This window comes from Sarcophilus harrisii, chromosome 6 (assembly GCF_902635505.1).
Source record: "Sarcophilus harrisii chromosome 6, mSarHar1.11, whole genome shotgun sequence".
Lineage (NCBI taxonomy): Eukaryota > Metazoa > Chordata > Mammalia > Dasyuromorphia > Dasyuridae > Sarcophilus > Sarcophilus harrisii.
Genome location: NC_045431.1, coordinates 188,082,626 through 188,104,138, shown reverse-complemented (window position 1 = coordinate 188,104,138; position 21,513 = coordinate 188,082,626). Strand labels below are relative to the sequence as shown.

The following is a 21,513-nucleotide window of genomic DNA, read 5'->3' as shown; positions in this document are numbered from 1 at the left end:
CTATTTATGGTATATGAATATGGTAAAAGAACGTTATAGAATATTACTATTCTATAAGAAACAATCAGCAGAATAATTTCAAAGAGGCCCAGAGAGATTTACATGAACTGATGCTAAGTGAGTAGAACCAAGAGAACATTGTATATAGCAATAACAAGATTATGTCATGATCCAACTGCGATGAACATGGCTCTTTTCAACAGTTGAGGTGATTAAGTCGGGTTCTAATGGTCTTGTGATGAAGAGAGCCATTTGCACCCAAAGAGAGGACGACTGGGGATTGAATGTGGATCACAACATTGTATTTTTACTTTTTTGTTGTTGTGTGCTTGCATTTTTTTCTTTCTCATTCTGTTTCCTTTTTGACATAATTGTAGAAATATGTATAAAAGAATTGTACATATTTAACATATATTGGATTACTTGCCATCTAGGACAGGGGGTGAGGAAAGGGAGGGAGAAAAAACATTTGGAACACAAGGTTTTGCAAAGGTGAATGCTAAAAACTAGACCTTCATTTTGAAAATAAAAAGCTTTATAACAATTTTAAAAGAAAAAAAGAAAAATGCTCTAAATCACTATTAATTAGAGAAATGCAAATTAAGACAACTTTGAGGTACCACTATGATGAATGTTGGAGGGGATGTGGGAAAACTGTGACACTAATGCATTGTTCGTGGAATTATAAACTGATCCAACCATTCTGAAGAGCAATTTGGAACTATGCCCCCGCTAAGGGCTATCAAACTGTATACCACTTGATCCAGCGGTGTCTCTACTGGGTCTGTATCCTGAAAAGATCATAAAAAAGAGAAAGAGACCCCCATGTGAAAAAATGTTTGCAGTAGCTCTTTTTGACAAGAGGCAAGGGTAGAAACTGAGTGGATGTGCTCATCAGTTGGAGAATGACTGAATAAGTTATGGTATATGAATGTAATGGACAATTGTTGTTCTATCAGATGATGAGCAAACTGATTTCAGAAAAGCCAGGAAAGACTTGCATGAACTGATTTTAAGTAAAGTGAGTAAAACCAAGAGAACAGTGTACACAACAACAATAAGATATGTGATGATCAATTGTGAGAGATTTGGCTCTTTTCAAAAATAAGGTGATTGAAGCAATTCCAATAGACTTGTTATGGAAATAGACATGCACACCCAGACAGAGAACTATGGAGACTCAATGTGGGCTAAAACATAATATTTTCAGTGTCAGTTGTTGTTGTTGATTTGCTTGAGTTTTTTTTCTTTCACCTTTTATCTATACAGCATGCAAATATAGAAGAAATGCACATTTAACCTATATTGGATTGCTTCCTGTGTAGGGGTGGGGGTTGAGGAAAAGAGGGAGAAAAATTTGGAACACAAAATTTTGCAAGGGTACCTGTTAAAAACTATCCTTACATATGTATTTGGGCAAATAAAAACCATTAAGAAATTATGTTGTCATCAAGCCACTATTATCATCTTCCCAGGATATTATCGATTAGAAATGGTCACAGTTCTGGCTTTGTTCATTTGGTCACAAATATACTATCCATGATGACTAATTTACAAACATACAGCAAAATAGAAAATACACAACAATGAGAAAACCCAAATAAATATTTGATAACATTCTCAGCAGTACAAGAAAATATGTAATGACATCTCCAGATATTAAGAAAAAAATAAAGGTTAAACAAGAACAATCTTTATTGTCGTTTTTTAAATGGAAGAAATAATTCCCCCCAAATTTCTCTAAAAGCCATAAAGAAAAAAAAACAAAATCTCTCTCACATTGTTCTTAAATTGTCAGAAACTTACAAAGAATTATGAAAAAATTTGATTTCACGTTTAACTTTTACTTACGTATGGTTTATCAAACTCAGAGATGTACAACTTAGACAAGCACGGTCTCCCAGACTACCTAAAACCAAAAACAAACAAAAAAAATTAAACCCCAACCACTCCAAATTTGTATTTATGTAAAAAGAATAATTTAAAATTTTTAAAAGAAATATTTAGCGAATTATTATAAAGAAATCACTATATGTTCAAAAATAATCATTCTGTTTAGCTTAATCCCAATTGCAGTTTCCTAGTTGTTTTCCTTTACACCATTTGCGCAGATTACAGATAAAAATATAATATAGCCTATTTGCACACCTAGTCCACCATGCATCTCTACATTGTCTTTTGGGTCACTTATAATTTTGAGCTTACAAAAACTGTATTCTTCCAAGATTTACAACCATAAAGCAACAATGAGAAAACATTCATTTAAAAATGTGCTCCAGGACCAGGAGATCATTATATACTTCAACAACAATACTAGATGATGACCAGTTCTGATGGATCAGGCTCTCCTCAGCAACAAGATCAACCAAATCATTTCTAATGGAGCAGTAATGAACCGAACTAGCTATACCCAGAAAAAGAACTCTGGGAGATGACTAAAAACCATTACATTGAATTCCCAATCCCTATATTTATGCACACCTACATTTTTGATTTCCTTCACAAGCTAATTGTACAATAATTCAGAGTCTGATTCTTTTTGTACAGCAAAATAATGTTTTGGTCAGGTATACTTATTGTTTATCTAATTTATATTTTAATATATTTAATATCTACTGGTCATCCTGCCATCTAGGGGAGGGGGTGGGGGGGTTAAGAGGTGAAAAATTGGAACAAGAGGTTTGGCAATTGTTAATGCTGTAAAGTTACCCATGTATATATCCTGTAAATAAAAGGCTATTAAATTTTAAAAAATAAATAAATAAATAAATAAATAAATAAAAAAAATAAAAATGTGCTCCATAACACTAAGTGAAGTGAGTAGAACTAAGAGAACATTGTGCATAGCACTAACAAGATTATGTGATGATCAACTCTGAGGGACTTGGGTCTTTTCAACAATGAGGTGATTCAGCTCAATTCCAATACATTTGTGATGGAGAGAGCCATCTGCACCCAGAGAGAGTACCATGGGGATTAAATGTGGATCACAACACAATATTTTCATCTTTTTTGTTATGGTTGCTTGCATGCTTGTGTTTTTCTCATTTTTTTTTTCCATTTTAGATCTGACTTTTCTTGTGTAGCATGATAAATGTAGAAATGTTTAGAAGAAATGTACATGCTTAATTTATATTGGATTACTTGCTGTCTGGGGGGCATGAAGTGGGAAGGGAGAGAGAAAAATTTGGTACACAAGGTTTTGCAAGGGTTGAAAACTATTATGTGTATTTTGAAAAATAAAAAGCTATTATTATATTTTTAAAAATGTGTTCCATATCAAGGGAGCTCTTTAGGGTTGTTAAACTATTCAATGTCCCAAATGTAAGCTAATATATTCTCTTTTTCCCATTTAAATTGAGATCCACTTCAATGTCCTTCAGTAGTACCTGTCCAATATACATGTATATGGTGATATATTAATTCAATAGATGTGCCATTTTCCAAACTAGACCATTAATAGACTACATAACACTCAGCACTCTCTTCGTCACCTAACTTATTTTTTCCTATGTGAATTATTATTTTTTTTTTTTTTTGCTTAGGCAATTGGGGTTAAGTGACTTGCCCAGGGTCACACAGCTGGGAAGTGTTAAGTGTCCAAGATCAGATTTGAACTCAGGCCCTCCTGACTTCAGGGCTGGTGCTCTATCTACTGTGCTATCTAACTGCCCCTCCTATGTGGATTATTAAGCCAACCTCTTTTTAAGTAAATCTGGATATCTCATTAATATATGCAATCAAATATTATATATATATATTATATATATATATTATATATTATATAATATAGATGCAATCAAAAGAACACATTATCAACAAATGAGAGCCATCTAGAGGATCTCATCATCTTTAAGGAATCCTTCAACTTTAACAGACTGTTTTCTATGACAGTACTGAACACCCTTGGTAAGTACACATTTCCCTCATTTGCCTCAACTGATAATAATCTAAGTATCTCTGTTTGTAGTGACTAGAAACTTTTTATGATTTTAATACATGCACGTTTAAGACTTCTTATTGGAAGAGAAATTTTAGGTCTGCATTTTATTCTAATGCTTGTAATAGCAAACAAACAATAAGCATAAATGGTTGTTATATCCCCTACATCCTTCAATCAACTGTGAAGAAAAAGGTGAGATCCACTGAAGAAAATCTCTTACAAAAATCTGCTTGTTATTGCCTCAAATTTACATCAAGGATACCACTAATGATTCTCAAAGAGATAAGAAAGTAGGCCTATAAATTGGTGATTGTGGATGTTTTCTTAATTACATGGTTTTTTTGAACAAAAGTGTCTAATTTTCTCCATTCTGCTATTTTCTCTCTTCTTTACAATCAAATGTAAAATATGCTGAGTTGAAGTCAGAAACTGAGTTCAGTTTTTTTCCCTCTCATAAGACTGGACAAATAAATCACCTGACTTCTAAACCTTGGTGGTCCTCTCTTGCAAAATGAGAAAGTAGGCATATTTCTTCCTTATTTAGGAGACAAACAGGTCTCAGTGAGAGCCGGAAGTTGAAAGTAGTGGGAAAGGAAGAAATTTAATTAAGATTAAATCATTTTTTTTAAACATAGAGAACAAACATTCTAGACAGCACAGCAAAAGGCATAGGCAGCTTTAGAATGGACAGGGATAGGTTGGGTCATGGATTATAGGAATAAGATGACAAGCAGTAGAAGAATTGGAGAAAGAATCTGAATAATGAAGGACAGTCTTGGGTTCTGAATCACTGGATAAGAGAGAAAAGAGAGAAATTGTTTCAGGTAGATTATTAACATCAACAGGGATTTAGCCTATCAGGGATTTAGATTCTAAATTAGGTAACTGAGGCCCAGGATGACATTCTTCCCCTTCACCTAAGACAATAGACTTAAAGATGCCTATGAAAAGAAAAAAGACTATTAGGAGTTAAGACAGATCTGAATTTAAATAGTATTGAACTAGCTATGTGCCTGAACTAACTATGTGACTACCAGTCAATCACCGAAGTTCCCTGGGTTTTTTTCCTCATTTGTAAAATGGCAATAATTTTTATAATACCTACTTCAAAGGGCTATTATGAGGATCAAAAAATTTAATAAAGCATTAAAATGTCATAAAATTCACTTTTTTTTTATTAATCCAATCCAATAAATATTAAGAAGGCAACATGGGTCAATGGTATAGAATACTCACCTCTGAGTTGTCAACAGCCTGCTTTTGACAGCTTAATAGTTAGGTGACCATATCCAACAAATATGGGAGATTTTACCTCTGTGAGATTAAGGTAACACAAGAGTATTTCAGAAGCTTGGTGAGCTTCAATAATAGAGGGAATTCCTTGCACGAATAAAATAACTCCATCTTTCACAAATGGATTAAGCAAATTAAAACATATCCAATGGCTAGACCCAAGGACATAAGATTAAAAAATTCAGTGAAGGTCAAATTCTTGTTTGGGAGTCAAGCAACAGAAGATATAGCTGAAAGGTAAATAATGGGAGTCAGAGACTGGAGCTGTAATTGCACTAGAAGAAATTCTGTACTGTGTACATGCTGTAGCTGTGAAGGAAGCATACCTTTAAAAAAGCCTCCTGGGGTGCTAGTAACTGGCCTCTAACAATGACAGTAAGTGTAGGGAAAGGATATAAGCTGATGGATGATCAAGACCAGTAGAGAATAGACAACTCTAAGGGGAAGATGGAGCATCCTGGCTCTAGGACCTACAAGCTGCATTTGCACATACAACTTTGCCTCCATTAGAATATGAGCTTCTTGGGGCGGGGACTAACAAGTAGTAATAAATGTTTGTTGTCTAATTGATTTACTGAATGAACTATTTCCGCAGTTCTACCAGCAGTGAAATTCTTCATAGAGCACCAGCCACAACAAATTTTATTATCTTAATTAACTGGATGAGCATAAGACCTTTCTCATTCCTCCCTTCAAGGTGCTATTTCCTTTCCCCTTCCACTCTGCATGTAAAACAGATAAAAATCACCAATGCTCTTTAATCAAATACAGATATTAGGTGAAAACACATTTGAATTTTTAACTAAGTTTGAACAAGGGGGACAAGTCAGGAGGACCTGAATTCAAATCTGGTCTCAGACACTTAACACTTCCTAGTTGTGTGATCCTGGGCAAGTCACTTAACCCCAACTGCCTCAGTAAAATTAAAAAAAAAAAAAGTTTGAACAAGGCTTAGTATGTTCTGTTTGGACAAGAAATTCCATTATACCCCCATAGAACTTATAAAACCATCAGGCTAATCAGATCAGATTTGCTAACCAAAGAGAAAGGAAAGTTTTCTGGCTAAACACCCTGAGAAGAATTTTTTTTTTTGGGGGGGAGGGAAAGAACTTTGATCTTACGGGATGACCTGAACTTCACACAGGATCAAAGGATCTGGATTTCCCTGATTCCCTTCTTAGTCCTACCAGCATCCCTGCCTCTGTATAAGGAACCTTAATGGGGAAGGAGGGGGGAGTGATTTCAAGATTTCTCAAGAAACCAAAAGAAACTATACCATACCTAAGGTTCCCCATACTTAAGGGGAACTTCTTGAGCACCCCATGAATAGGAAAGGACTTTCAGCAACAAAGTGAACTCCTGGAAAGCTGGGGCTATTTTTACTTTTCTTTGAATCACAACCCTTGATTTTTTAAAAACTGATAGTCACTTCCCTATAAACTGATTTTGTTATATGGTTTCTTCCCACAAAACAAAGAAGTAACCAATTAAGCATCAAGCTCTTTCATAGCAACTAGGATGTGATACCACCTCCTTCTCCTTTCTTCACAGCAAGGACAATCTGGGATATCACTCCTGTGAGCCAATACTGGCCTCTGTATTTGAGTTAAATTCTCTCCAGAGTTGTCCTCCTCTATCCTACCTGCCATTATGCCTGTCCTTCCACCACACCTCCAAGTAAATATCTTTTATCATGTTGGCTGAAGCAGCATGGCAGAACAGATAGAGAAATGGCCCCAGAGTCAGGAAGATCTGCATTCAAGTCCTGCTTTGGTCATCCATTGGCCTCATCCCTTAGTATCCCAGGTATAAACTCTCTAAGGTTCTAAGTGCTAGACCTGCAATGACAGTAGTTCCTAACTGAGAGTTTCCCACACTGATAAAAAAAAAAAGTTTTTCCATTAAAAAAAAAATGCGCTTAATTTGACGGATATGAAGTGTTACTTCAGTATTGTCTTAATGTTATTTCTTTTATTAGTGATTTAGGGCATTTTTATTTGATTGCTGATATAGTTTCAATTTCTACTTATATAATTTGCACATATTCTTTGACCACTTATGTATAGGGAAACAATGCACAGGGATGTATAGAGAAACAATTTCTAAGATAGAAATTTTCCATAAGAGATGTTTCATAAGAGCTATTGATTCTTCAGGAGACAAGTGGTTTCAAAAGAAATTCAAATTGTCTACAAATGCCTTAGAAAATGTTTACAAATCACTTATTGTGATGACCGCTTATCACCCAGGATACAGCCCCAGTCAAATCAGCAAAAATCCTTGATCTTTATTCTTTGTGGCTGTGAATGGAATGGCAACACGAATAGGCCAGGAGTGCCTCTGGCTCTCTCACTCCACCCCCTAAATCCTCCACCCAATCTCCTATGCAACAGATAAATTTGCATAGAGTAGTGGGCAGGGCCATTCTTTCTCCAAGCATACATTAATAGAGTATTGTCCAATTAGTAATTAGCCTTAAGTGCTAGGACCTCGGTGCATCTGCTCAGTTTCAGCCCATTACAACTTAAGAAAGGAAAATTAAAACAATCATGAGATCATGAGATCATACCTCAGTCAGTCAATAAGCAATTATTAAGCACTTGCTATATACCAGCTATTGTGATAAGCACTTAAGAAATATAAGGAAAAGTAAAAACATTTTGTCCTCAAGGAGCTGTTAAGTCTAATAGAGGAAAGAATATGTAAATAATTATATACATATAAGCAACACACAGATTTTGAGGGTTTTTAATCTCCAAACTCACATTGATGAGTCTCCAGAGCTTGGCTGTTCTGCCCTTCTCTCCTTCTCTCCCTCTCTCCTTCTCCCTGCCTCCCTCTCCCTTTTTTATTTTTTTTGCTGATATTATTGGGGTTAAGTGACTTGCCCAGAGTCACACGACCATGAAGTGTTGTCTGAAGCAAATTTGAACTCAGGTCCTCTTGACTTCAGGACCAATGCTCTATCTATCCACTGCACGCCATCTACCTGCCCCGTATTCTGCCTCTCTTTAGGATGGATCTAGAGACATGATTTAGAGTTTATGATTCCCCACTTGTGTACACTTCTCCCATTCCTTCCCCTCTAATAATTGACATCAATTAGTCAATGAGACTTGTTTAGCTTTTATAATAATATTTATTAGATAGTATAGCTGGTATAAACCATGCCCCCACAAGTCTATGACATACTTTATCACAAGTATATTCAGAGTTCAGGGAAAAGTAAACTTAAGTTTATAGAACATATGTGTCAAGAAGTAACAACAGTTACTTTTTTTTGGAAGTCCCATTCATGGGATACTCAAAAAGTTCCCCATCAGTAATTTGCTAGAGTTCCTTGTATAGCCTTGAAGTCACTGTTAGCTATTAAAGACATGCTGCTAGGAAAGTGCTGGTTCACCCAATCCTCTGGGTGAAGTTCTAATCATCCTCTCATCAATATTCACTTAACCTACCAGATAGCAAATTCACAATTTCACGTGCAACCTTCTTTCTGTTCATTAAGATAATGAAACCTTTTTTTGCTGATATTTAACAAGTTCTTAAAAAAAAAAAAATGTCTGACTAATAAAAACAACCTTGAAAGGCAACAAAACTCTGATCAAATACAACAGAAAATATTGGCATCACATGATCAAAATTAAAACACCCATCCTTCTTCAAGTCTTTAATAATACTGTTTCTTTTTCCCTATGCCCATACTGTTTTTCCTAAAGGGGAGGTCTGACTGTCATCCTCTGTTTATTCAACTCTAATGGCTCCCTAATCACCTCCAGGGTCTAACTAAAAAAAATTATTTGCTCTGACTGTCTCCCACTCCAAGAATGCTTTCCTTCCTCAGCTCAGACTACATGACCTCCCAGGATTCTTTTTGGTTCCAGCTAAAGTCCCATTTTCTACAGGAAGTATTCTCTAATCCCTCTTAATTCCAATGCCTAACCTCTTCTAATTATTTCCCATTTATCCTGTATGCAGTATACTTTTTATATGCTTTTGCATGATATTCCCCTCATTAGATTGTAAGCTCTTTAAGGGCAGAATCTGTCTTTTGCCTCTTTTTTATATTCCCAATGCTTAGCACACACAATGCCTACTACTTAATAGATAGATACTTAATAAATGTTTACTGATTGTCTATAGCTCTCCCCGCCCTTTATGGCTTTCTCCCTTCCTCCTTTTCCATTTCTCTTCTCCTTAGATCTTCTATAATGCGGTAAAAGTTAATTCCTAGGCTATTCCCCAAATCTGACAATCCACTCCCAACTTGGTACATACTCACTGGCTGTCCTTTTAGGCCTCCACATTTCTGCCTTCCAGCTTCCCTCAATCTCATCTCCAGTCCTTCCTTTCCATCTTTCTGCTGATGACCTCCAGTGTAGCCTGGATCCATCTTGTTTGTATAGAGCTGTTTGCCTGTAGTCTCCCGATTATAGAGTAGGAGCTCCACGAGGGCAGGGACTATTTGGTTTTTGTTTTGTTTTTACCTTTCTCTATCTCTCCAGCACAGAGTACACCACCTCATATGTAGCAGACAGTTAAAAAATAAATACTAATAGACAACCTGTGAAAGCTATTGTAATAGAGAATGTATCTAAAAATATCTGCCATATTCCAAGGAATTAAATGGGATCCAATATCAATAAGTCAATATATTTCTGAGTATACAGGGGTACATGGGAATTCCTTAAAAATACCCAAATATGAAAGAACTAAGATTTTTAAGTCACAGGAGAAAATATATCTCCTATGAGTTATTTCTAATAGTTATGTCAGGAAACAAGTAACAGAGGGTTTGATAAAAAATTTAAAAAAAAAAAACTTTTCATTATGTTAAACAGTAGCAAGAAAGATATTGCCAGCTTGAGCTAAAACAAAGAGAAACAGTATCACTAAAGTTGAAAGGCAATGTTGCCAGTAAGCTGGGCAAGGCTTAAGAGTCAAAAATTCCTGAATTCTAGTACTATCTCTGCCAAATAACCACTTATGATATCACCAGGTGAGACACTGAAGTTTTTCTACCTCACGCAACTTTCTAAGACGAGATATCAAGTGCCAATTTGTATGTCAGCTAGGATGAAATCACTACACTTGAATCACATCTATTCCTAATTTGTTCCCAAAATCATAACTATTATAAATTCATGAGTGGTCTTTCTGTACTTGACATTACTGACAATCTGAGTCGGAATTTTGTTGAACTGCTGATATTATACATACTGTCAATTGTGGGCTGTGAAGTCAGAGGAACTCAAGTCAAAGAAAAATACAATTCATGTACTATTTAGGACACACTGAAGTTAATAAACAATATCTTTACTAGTAATGAATACAAGACTTTTCACATCAAAGAATTTGAAATCTACAAAATAGATATCAAACAATTCTAATAAATCAGCGCAGCATCCTATTTCTCACTATGCTATGTGAAGAATCCAGGATTTAACAAGATAGGACCTTAGTTCAAATCCAATCTCTAGTCCTTTGTCTGACTTGGTCATTTCTGAGCAAATGTTTTCACTTTCCTTCTCTGTAAACTGATGGGAATGAACTAAATGGTCATCAAATTTCCAATAAGGGCTGTTTCCATGAGATAAATGGGGTGATGAAGAGAACCAATACCACTGGTGTGAGGGTTTGCCAGCCTTCTCTGAGCTGTTCATCCACATTAGTTGTCTATCTATTCACTCAATTCCCACTTGCGGCTCTAAGACACTGTATCATGTCCAATGGCCACACCCCAGTAAACCATCTCAGCAAAATTAAGCCAGGCTGAGGATAACCAAGAGGCACCAAAGTCAAGCATGTGAAGACTTCTCACAGCAGAATGGAACAATTGGTTCCAAAAGCTATGAAGGCAGATGAAACAGGCACTGTGGAACACATAGAGTTTGGTCAGAAATAGAAGACACCAAAATCACAGCAACATCAGTCATCTTGGCTCTTGTCCTTCCATTGGACTTCATGACTCAGGAAGAGAGAGCAAGGCTGATAACTGTGCAACTGTCTCACTTAAATCGAATTCATGAGCAAGTTAAGACATCACTCCCTGATGTCATTGGCCTTCTTTGAAAACATGATCTGTATTCCTAGCACCTAGCAAAGGGCTTGGCACTGAAAAGGAACTTAACACTTGGAAACTGATACAAGTATTCAAAAGTTAAGGTCTTATGATTCTATGACTAAGGGCACGTACAGTGAGAATATCATATGCCCTATACTTTATGTCTTTTAGTATTAAAAATCATATCATTTTTCACAATATTTAACTCCATATCTTTTTCAAACTGCTCCCTAATCTCATCTCCCATATCCTGCACCTAGGCTGTTTTTCTAAACTAAGAAGCAAAACTTCACATTTATGACCATTACATTTCATCTTATTAGACTTGGCTCAAAATTACTTGTCACAGATTATGTGATCATCAGCTGTGTTGGACTTGGCTCTTCATAACAATGCTTTGATTTAAGGCAATTCCAATACACTTGGGATGAAAAATGCCAATTGCATCCAGACAGAATTATGAAAACCTGAATGTGTATCAAAGCATAGTATTTTCATCTTTCTCTATGTCTGCTTTTGTTTTTCCCTTTCTTGTGACCCCCCCCCAATTTTGGATTTTCCTTGCACAACATGACAAACTTGGAAATATGTTTAAAGGAATTGCACATATGTAGAGTAAATATGTGCATTTGATTTAATTTACATAAGTAATTTAATCTATATAAAATTGTTTGCTGTCTTGGGGAGGGAGTAGGTAAGGAAGGGAGGGAGAAAAATTCAGAACACAAAGTTCTAAAAAATGAATGTTGAAAGTTGTATTTACATGTTTTTGAAAAAATAAAATACTATTACAATGTGAAAAAAAGAAAAAATTTGTAAAATTAACCAACATAATTAAAAATTATTTTTACATGTAACTGAAAAAATACAATTATTTTTAAAAATTAACAAATGTATTAGAAAAATAAATTAACAAAGTTAATAATCACAATCTTTCTGAATCCTGCCTTTGCCATCCAGTGGTATTAGCTATCTCTCCTTAGTTTTGTGTCATCTACAAATTTAATAACCATTTTTACTTTTATGCAAGTCATGAAAATATTATGCAGCCCAGATCCAAACACAAATGACTAAAGGCTTTAACTGAAAACTTTCTTCCAAAATAATATTAAACTACTGATAACTCTTCTTTAGGTTCAACCTATTTAATTAGTTCCTAAGTCATAAGCTATACAGAAACAACATCTAAAGCATTCTCAGACCTGCTAGCTTACTAATGGTGTCGAAAAGGCACTGCTATCACCTATTCCTTTGAAATGTTCACTAACCAGATCCTTAATAGTAAATTTAGGAATTTTGCCAAGCATCAAAATGAAGCTCACTAACCTATAGTTTGCAAAATAATTTTTTTTTTTAAAATGGTTTTTAAAAATCAAGAATTTTTCTTTGTCTATTATATGGCTTGTAAAAAACTTGACCTTTAAATATTATAAGCTATTACCTTTTAACATATTTGTAAACCTTTACTGTCTTCACCAACTTCATCTCATCCCCAAACTTTAGCATTCCTGAATTTATTTTTTCCCAATTACATGTAAAAAGCAATTTTTTTAGTTTTTAAAACTTTTTGAGTTCCAAATTCTCTCCATCTCCCCTCCTTGAGAGGAACAGCAATTTGACATTCCTGACACTATTCATAAGGGACCATATCACACTTTTGATTCATCTTCTATTGCCTACTACTGCTTTTAAAAAGTATGTGTCTTTTAAAAATCTAAGTGGGTTGATAAATTCCCCACACATACACATCAATCTCATATCAATATTTACATAATCCAATAGGTATGGCTTGAATATAGAATATAAGTGCATACATGCATGGACAATGTTAAAAGTTAAACCAACAGCATGGGATAATATAAAGAATATTGACTGGCCTTGGAGTCAGCACAGATCTGGGTTCGAATCCTACCCCTTCTGAGTTTAATTTCCTAATATAAAGTAAAAATAATGCTCCCAGTGGTATTTTCTTTACAGGGTTGTGAGATTCACATGAGACCATGTATTAAGTGTTACATAAACATCAAGTACAATGATCTTTAGTTTAACTGCAAATGTAAAAAAAAAAAAACTTAACATGCAGGAAGCCTTGCCCTTGATGTTATCAATCAATAAAAAATTATCAAATGCATACTCAGTATCAGATATTGTTATGGTATCCAAAAACAAAAAATTATATAGTCCCTCTTCTGAGGGAGCTTACATTCTATTAGGGGGCATATCATGTCCATGGAATATATGAGAAGAAAAAGATTCCTTTTGTGTTCAAAGTTTCAAATTTATATGATGGTCTCACCAGGAAAATAATCACCCACTTTTATGTATACAAAATGCATTCAATCTTCCAACCTCTCAACTCAAGTGATTTTTGTGAGGGTTTTGTGCTAAAGCAACATAAAAAAAGAAAGAAAAAACTACTTATATGAAAATATCTAGAGCTAGTCAATTTGTAATAGTAAAAACAGTTGTTAATAACATATGTCCAACTATGGTATATTATCATTATGAAGTAACTCAGTGCTATTTAAAAAAAAAAAACTATGAAATATGCAAGAAGCTCTGGAAAAACCTAGATAAAGTCTCAGAAAGTGCAATCAGTAAAAGTCTCAGAAAGTACAATCAGTAGAATCAGAACTAGAAAGACATTATTTTCAACTATTAAAAAAAGCAGACCTGGAAAGGAAGGCAGAATAAAATCATTTTTACATATTTTTTGCTTGTCAATTCAGTGGCCTTACTCTGTAATTGTACAAAACTGAGTTCATTTTTATTTTTGTTGGTGACTACTTAATAGAAAAAAAAAATTGTAATCAAGAGATTGTAATTTTGTCCCTTTGGATTCTTCAAACATCAATATAGACCACAATCTTTCTATGCTTTAATAGATAAGTTTTTGAAAATTACTGTGGCAAAAAAAAAATTCATACTTCTGCAAGCAATCAATCCAGTGAAGAGTCTGTTTGCATTCAGCTAGGCTGACGATGAACTACAGAGAGAGAATCAGATCCATATTAGCAACTGCTGCAGCTCTGCAGGTCCAGTCCCATGCCACACTCCATAGGCACTGTCTTTAATAAACCCAGTTAACTCTAGAACCTGAGAGAATGTGTATCAGAGGAGGCTCTGAGTTCAAGATATGAATATCACTCCACAATTTGGGTATAGCATGATTTGTAATTACAGATTTTGACAGAGCCCCAAAATCAATCATTTCCCTCAAAATATAGTCAAATAGTAAAAACCTTATTAAAAAACAAAACACTGAGCAGCTAGATGTTACAGTGAATAGAGCAACAGTCCTAGAATCAGGAGAACTTGAGTTCAAATCTAGCCTCAGACACACTTACTAGTTATGTGACTCTAGTCAAGTCACTTAACCCCCAACTGCCTCACATACCCACCCCCCCCAAAAAAAAAAAAAAAACAGAAGGCCATAAAAGTCCTCCTGGTATTCACTGTTAATATATACTAAGACAAAATGGTGGCACAGTGGACCTGTCAATTATGGAACTTGGGAATCTGGAAGACCTACTACTCAACCATATATTTCTGTAACATATTCAAAAAGAAACAACCTGGTCCTGAGTCCCAGGTCTGAGGGGAGAAGGTTTGAGTTCACATGAGGCTGCTGAAACTAGCCTAATGATTGCCCAGGATTCAGTGATCTGCCTTGGTCAGCACTGAAGATAGGGAACAGAACAATGTGAAAGATAGTCAAAAGTGGCTGGGCCAGTTTTAACAAACCTGTATCAAATCAAATGCAATATAAAAATAAACTAATGTGAGAGGTTAAAATAAATCACATTTCCCTAATACTTTAAGTTTAACAAATTCCTTTCTCATGCAAGTATTAAATGTCTAATTTGCACAGACAGATAATTTTGATGATCTGAGAAGTCAAATGACTTGCCTGAGATCACAAAGCTGAAAACACAGACTACTATGATTCTGTGAAGTGACAGAGTTAGGTGTAATGCCAAGTCTTCTGATTCCAAATTCAGTGTTCTTTCCATCATACAACTAACGGGATGGCACTAGGTCTCAAAACCCAGGTCTTCTGAAAAACAAGTGAAGGGTTCTTTCCGCTACCAATGAGTAATAAAGGATAAAAGGAGTTAGATCACACTCTCATATTATCAACAAGGAAGTCAGTGAACCCAATAACAACTCTCTAAATATCAATTTCTGAAATATAAGAGAAAAACAAGTTGACTTTTATGTAGCACCCATTCTCATTTGACCTTCACAACAAACCTAAGAGGGGGATATTACACCCTTATTATTACAAGAATACAGATATTACAATTTCATTTTAACAAACATTTATAAGGAGCATACTACATACGTTTCTGTTAAATTACCAAGCAGTTTTTATTTTCAAATATCAATTAATTCTAACTTACTGAATATGCAATTAAGATCTGCATATTTAGTAATATTCACTGTTAATCATTTTTGTTAGATTTTCATAGTCAAGATAATAGAGAGTAGCTATCTCCTACTATTATTATGTCTTTCTTTTGTTACATATATTTTGTTTTGTTTTGGGGTATGTTTCTTTTGTTATACCTCTTTTGTAAATTTAATTGTCAAATTTTAGTGTTTATAAAATGAGTTATTATATATATGACATTTATTTTTCCTTTCTTGACTTTGTCTATCTTTTAAAAAGTTATTAAGCACTGAAATATGAAGAGATAAAAAATTACAGCCTGCTGCATTTCTCAAGCTTACAATCTAGTGGGAGAATGTACTTTTATAAATGATGGGAAGAAAGGTAAGAGCCAGATAAAACATTCTAATAAACTTATAAGGAAGTTTCATTATGTATTCTTTGTTCTTACTTCCCTCTTTAGGCAGTTAGGTATCAGAGTGGATTAGGAGCTGGGCCTAGAATTAGGAAGACTCATCTTATCTCAGATCCTTCCCAAATGTGTGACCTTGGGCAGGTCACTTTACCCTGTTTGCCTCAATTTCTTTATCTGTAAAATAAACTAGAGAAGGAAATAGCAAACCGCTCCAGGATCTTTGCCAAGAAAATCCTAAACAGAGCCACAATGAGTTGCACTCTCTGGACAACATACATCTTTATTAAAATATTGCTAATTTTTTAATATATCTAATAACCAGCAAATGGAGAGAAATGATACTTTTGAAGTTCAGAAAATTAACATTAAGAATGCCTTTACAAGACTCGTCTTTTCCAAAGTGGAAAGAGTCCAGGGTTGGGAGTCCACCTAAGCTCTGCCACTCACTTTTGACTTTGGGAAATCATTTCACTTCTCAGTATCTAGATTTCCTCACCTGTAACATGAGCAAGTTGGGTTGGATGAACTTTAAAATCCCTTTCTGTTCTACATCTAGACTTCTAGTGCTTTTGAGACAGCACCAAGAAATAATGCCTACAGAAAAATCTCACAATCCCCTCACTTTAAAATATATAAGGAGCCATTCAATACAAGTGTCAATAAACCATCCCTCTGACTTCAGTGAAATAAAAGGGGAAAAAAATGAAAATGTCTCCAACTGAAGATGTGACTGAGGGGAAAGGAGGAGACTCCGGAGAAATTGGGACAAAATCAAACTTCATGTAGAGAGATAGGCAATCAGACAGATGGCAGGACCAAGAGTCGGAACCAGTGGCACCGTGTATGGCATAGCAAGAGGCAGCGGGCTGCAGAGTAATGAGGGCAGAGGACAAGGAGTAGTTAATGGTTATAAAGTGCTGCCAAGCATCCACCCCGGGACTCGGGACAGCCATGAGCCTGGAATGGGACAGGGGGAAGACAAAGTATTCTCAAGAGGAAACAGACAAGAGGGAGTCCCTTCCAGAAAGCAAGGCTTTTCCAAAGGGAAGTAGCAGAAAATGGAGAGTCTACCTAAAGAAGGCGGCAATGGGGGGGAGGGGAGTAATGGTTAGCCTCTCATCCTGGGCAGGGGAGGAAGGACAGAGAGAGGAGGCTGGAGAGTAGGGGAAGGGTAGACAAGGGGAGCATAGGAAGAAGGAGAGGGGAGAGAAAAGGGGCAAGAACACAGCGGGGGAGGAGGGGAAGGGAGGGAGGGAGCAGACGAGGAAAGGAAGCGGATGGAGGAGTGAGGAGAGTTAGGGAATGTCCGAGGCAACCAAGGAGGGCCCGGGGGAGGAGGGGAAGAGGCTGGCCGGGGCCGGGCACTAGAGGGCATCGGGGGACGAGGGAGGGGATGGCTTCCCAGGCAGGGCAGGCGCACAGGCACAAAGGTCACCCCATTCCCGACCCGCATCTCGAGGGCCGCCCGTGTGGTCACGGGCCTCCTCAGGTCACTCCCCTCGGGTGACCCCGGCGTCAGGGCGGGCCCAGGGGACAGGCCCAGGCGGCCGGCCCGGCGCTTACCCCTCGGGATAGCAGTGGCGGTGGCGGGGACGGCATGGGGCTGGGCGAGGCGGACGGCCCCACGTCCGCAGCAGTTCCTCAGTAAGATGGACGCCATGTGCCCGGCACTGACTCGCTGCGCTCCGTCGCGGGCTTCCTGGCTCCTCCCGGCTCCTCCGCGGCGGCCCGGCCCGGCCCAGCCCGGCCTCGCAGGCTCGCGGCCCGCACGTCGCACGCACCACGTACGCACGCACGCACGCCGGCGACGGCGGCAGCCGCGGAACGTTAGCCGTTGGCTCGGGGCGGTTGACGGCGGCAGCTCAGCTCGAGGCTCCGGCGCCGGCAGTCGCCATGTCCCGGCAGCGGCCAACGTAGGGCGCTGGGAGGGGTGGGGCAAGGACACGCCAGCACCCCCGCCCTCTCACACCACCCGGCTGCTCCCATTGGCCCGGCCAGTCTCGCTACAGACCCCGGCCTCGTGCCAGGTAAGGCGGGAAGCTCACGTTCGGCTGGCCGAAGTAAAAGACTACAAGTCCCAGCAGGCCATGGGCCAGTCCCTAGGGCCAGGTGAGGAACGTGCGAGCTGGCCGATTGCAATGATCTCTGGGGCTTGTAGTTTATATAGGGCACTGTGCCAGAGAGAGTCAGGGTTTCAAGCGAAATAAGGGTTCCCTGAAGGCGTTCTAGCTAAATAGCCTGCCTCTTATTCGGGTAGCCTTCTTCCTAGCCTAGCATGCTGATTTAAGTAATGTGATATAGGGTTTCGTTTTGGTTTTTTGACAGAAGCTATGATTTCATTGGCATAAGAAACTCCCCGCACTCTTGCACCGATCTGGTCCCCAGCACAGTTGCCTAGGAGCATTTACCCACCAGGTCGGCGCATGCGCGAAGGGGCTGGCGCGCGAGTCTTCCTGACCTCTCCCTGCAAGCCCAGCCATCTGTGCACCGAGCCAGGCTGCAGCTAAGGACATTGATCACACCGAAAAACTAAGCTCCGTTCAAAACCATAGCTCTTGGGCTCCCCTTTAAAAAAGCAAAAATCAAGGGAAACATACGCATAGTTGGAAGGAAGGGCATTTTTTCAAACAGGATCATAGATTTTGAGCAAGAAAGTTTTTAAAGGTCCAATATCCTCATTTTTCTAGTGAGGAAACTGAGGCTCATAGAGGATAGGTAATGCCTAAGATCACACAAATAGTGTAATTGAAAAAGACACAATGAAATGTGACCTAATGAGTAACTGTGGCAAATAGCCTCAGTTTTCTTATCTCCAAAATAGAGATAATAACAGCTAATCGGGTGCCTTCTCTCAGAGCATCATCTTCAATTTCTACTGTTTCTATCTTGTTTATACAAAATTGCTTTCCTGAGACTGTGTAACTGGCGCCAGAGCCGGAACCCCAATCAGTGCTTGTGGACTGAGTGATTGCGGGCATCAATTAATTGCAAACCTTAAAGAGCTGTGTACGTGCTACTGTTACTCATAACCCACAGCGGTGGCAAGGGGTACCTGGCTTGCAGAGGCCACTTGCAAAGCTTCTAATGCTGTCTGGTTAGACGATGCTGTTTGCACAGGGCCTGGCAGCTTCTGGGCACAGGGTTTATTTCTGCTAAGTATTGTCTACCAAGTATGTGGAGCACAGTGCCCGGCTCCTACTAGGCATTTCATAAGTGGTTTTTGACTCACTGGTTGTACAGCCTCTGCTTTTCAGCTGTTTTCAAATATAGATTTCTTTTCAAAAGAGTGACCATTTACTTTTAGCCAGAGCACATGAGCTGTAGATCGTTTTTAGTTATGAAAGAATTTATCTCATAGTAGTAAAAAGTATCCTGCCAACATCAATATCATACGACAGATAATTCTGATGGACACGATTTTTTCCAAACATTAGATGATTGAGGCCAGTTCAATGATCTTGTGATGAAGAGAGCCATCTGCACCCAGAGAGAGGACTGTGGGAACTGAATGTGGATCACAATATAACATTCTCACTCTTTTTGATGTTGTTCACTTATATTTTGTTTTCTTTCTCATTTTCTTTCCTTTTTGATCTGATTTTTCTTACGCAACAAGAGAATTGTATAAATATATTTACACATATTGGATTTAACATTTATTTTAACATGTACATCATATTGCTTGCCATCTAGGGGAGAGGGTGGGGAAGGAAGGAAAATCAAAAACTCAAGGCTATGCAAGGGTCATTGTTAAAAAAATTATCTGTGCATATGTTTTTAAAATAAAAAGCTTAAAAAAAAAAAAAAAGTATTCGGCCAGTTCCCTGAGATTTAATGGGTTGTGACCTTTTTCTCCCTGAAGAAATTCTTTGCTCCTGGGGCCAAAGGCTGGAAGCTAAATACTGCTAGCTAGATAAGTAGACCCACAAAGTATTTAATTGGTCTTTGATCCACTATTGCTAAACTGGAATTGTGACTCAGTCCTAAATCTGAGGCCATGATTAGTTTATGGGCTAGGTGTGGCCCATGGTCTATACCCTTTGGGTTAAAAGTTAGTAGTAATTCTCTTGTAACCCATAATGGAGATCCCTTGTCATCAGATCCATCGTAGGTGTTATACTATATTGTTGTGTCCTGCTTTCCAGAGCCCCCAAGTTGGGATGATTAAAATATACCATACTAGTGAAGAAGCGATGAGGTGGTACTCCTGAAGATGATGGAAAAAATGGAGTCTGTTTATTTCAAGGACTTTCCCCTTTATATAATGTAACAAAAACAACACTGTGCACGTGGGACCACATAAACAACTTGCTATTGTAGTAGTTTGCCACCTGGTATCACTCTGATTCAATCACAACACAGGTGGTCACCTCCCCCTCACTTCTCAGGAAGGCTGAGAGCCCTTAGGGGAGATGAGGAGCTGAACCAGACATTGTTAGCAGGTTCCCTCTGGGCTGAAGGGTCTTATACCTTACCCAAAGTTCCCCACTGACTGTGACCCTTTACATTGTATCCCACCATCTCCACTCTCAAACCTACTAGAATTGTGTGCTTCTGAGACATTTCAGTTTTTCCTCATTTCAAGATTCTCTGGGTCTCTCATGCAAATAAATTCAAGTGGAAAAAGCAATCAATCAACAAGCATTTATTAGTCACTTACTATATTCCAGGTAACTTACTAAGACTTTGCAAAAGTCTTGTATAGCAGCAAAAAGAGAGGTAAAATCATTGCTAGACATCAATTATATTTTAGTCCTCTCTTCCCAATTCTTGGATCTACTTTGCTTATAGAGCCAGCAGCAAGCCTTCCAGCCTTTAAACTGCCCTACACTGAGTATCTACAATTTGTTTTTTCCTACAGGTCTAATAAATTGTGAGTCCTGCATAAGAAAGCATTAACAGATTTTCGGTAACAGAATACACAGAAATTGTAAAGCATGGTCACTGCTATAAAGTAGCTTTTTTTCTAATGGGAATGTCACAAAATATAATTTAATAAATAAACATCTGATAGTTTAGGCTAGGGGAGCTAGATAGCTTGGATAAAGAATTGTGTGCTTCTGAGACATTTCAGTTTTTCCTCATTTCAAGATTCTCTGGGTCTCTCATGCAAATAAATTCAAGTGGAAAAAGCAATCAATCAACAAGCATTTATTAGTCACTTACTATATTCCAGGTAACTTACTAAGACTTTGCAAAAGTCTTGTATAGCAGCAAAAAGAGAGGTAAAATCATTGCTAGACATCAATTATATTTTAGTCCTCTCTTCCCAATTCTTGGATCTACTTTGCTTATAGAGCCAGCAGCAAGCCTTCCAGCCTTTAAACTGCCCTACACTGAGTATCTACAATTTGTTTTTTACTACAGGTCTAATAAATTGTGAGTCCTGCATAAGAAAGCATTAA

The 21,513-nt window shown here is 37.6% G+C and overlaps 1 protein-coding gene across 3 annotated transcripts in view; it reads right to left on the bottom strand.

Moving 5' to 3' along the window:
• LETM1 (leucine zipper and EF-hand containing transmembrane protein 1) overlaps positions 1-17,816 on the bottom strand; it is an 85,744-nt gene extending 67,928 nt beyond the window's left edge. The window contains exons 1-3 of one of the 3 annotated variants that reach the window (XM_031942469.1): positions 17,672-17,768; positions 15,211-15,357; positions 1,852-1,909 (exon numbers count right to left, since the gene is read on the bottom strand). In XM_031942469.1, coding sequence (XP_031798329.1) covers positions 1,852-1,909; positions 15,211-15,316 — 164 coding nt within the window. In that variant the 5' untranslated portion in view covers positions 15,317-15,357; positions 17,672-17,768. Of the gene's footprint in view, positions 1-1,851; positions 1,910-15,210; positions 15,361-17,671 lie in introns of those variants that run through there. The other 2 variants (XM_012552379.3, XM_031942470.1) reach the window with 2 other exon arrangements.
• Between the last annotated feature and the right edge of the window lie 3,697 nt (positions 17,817-21,513).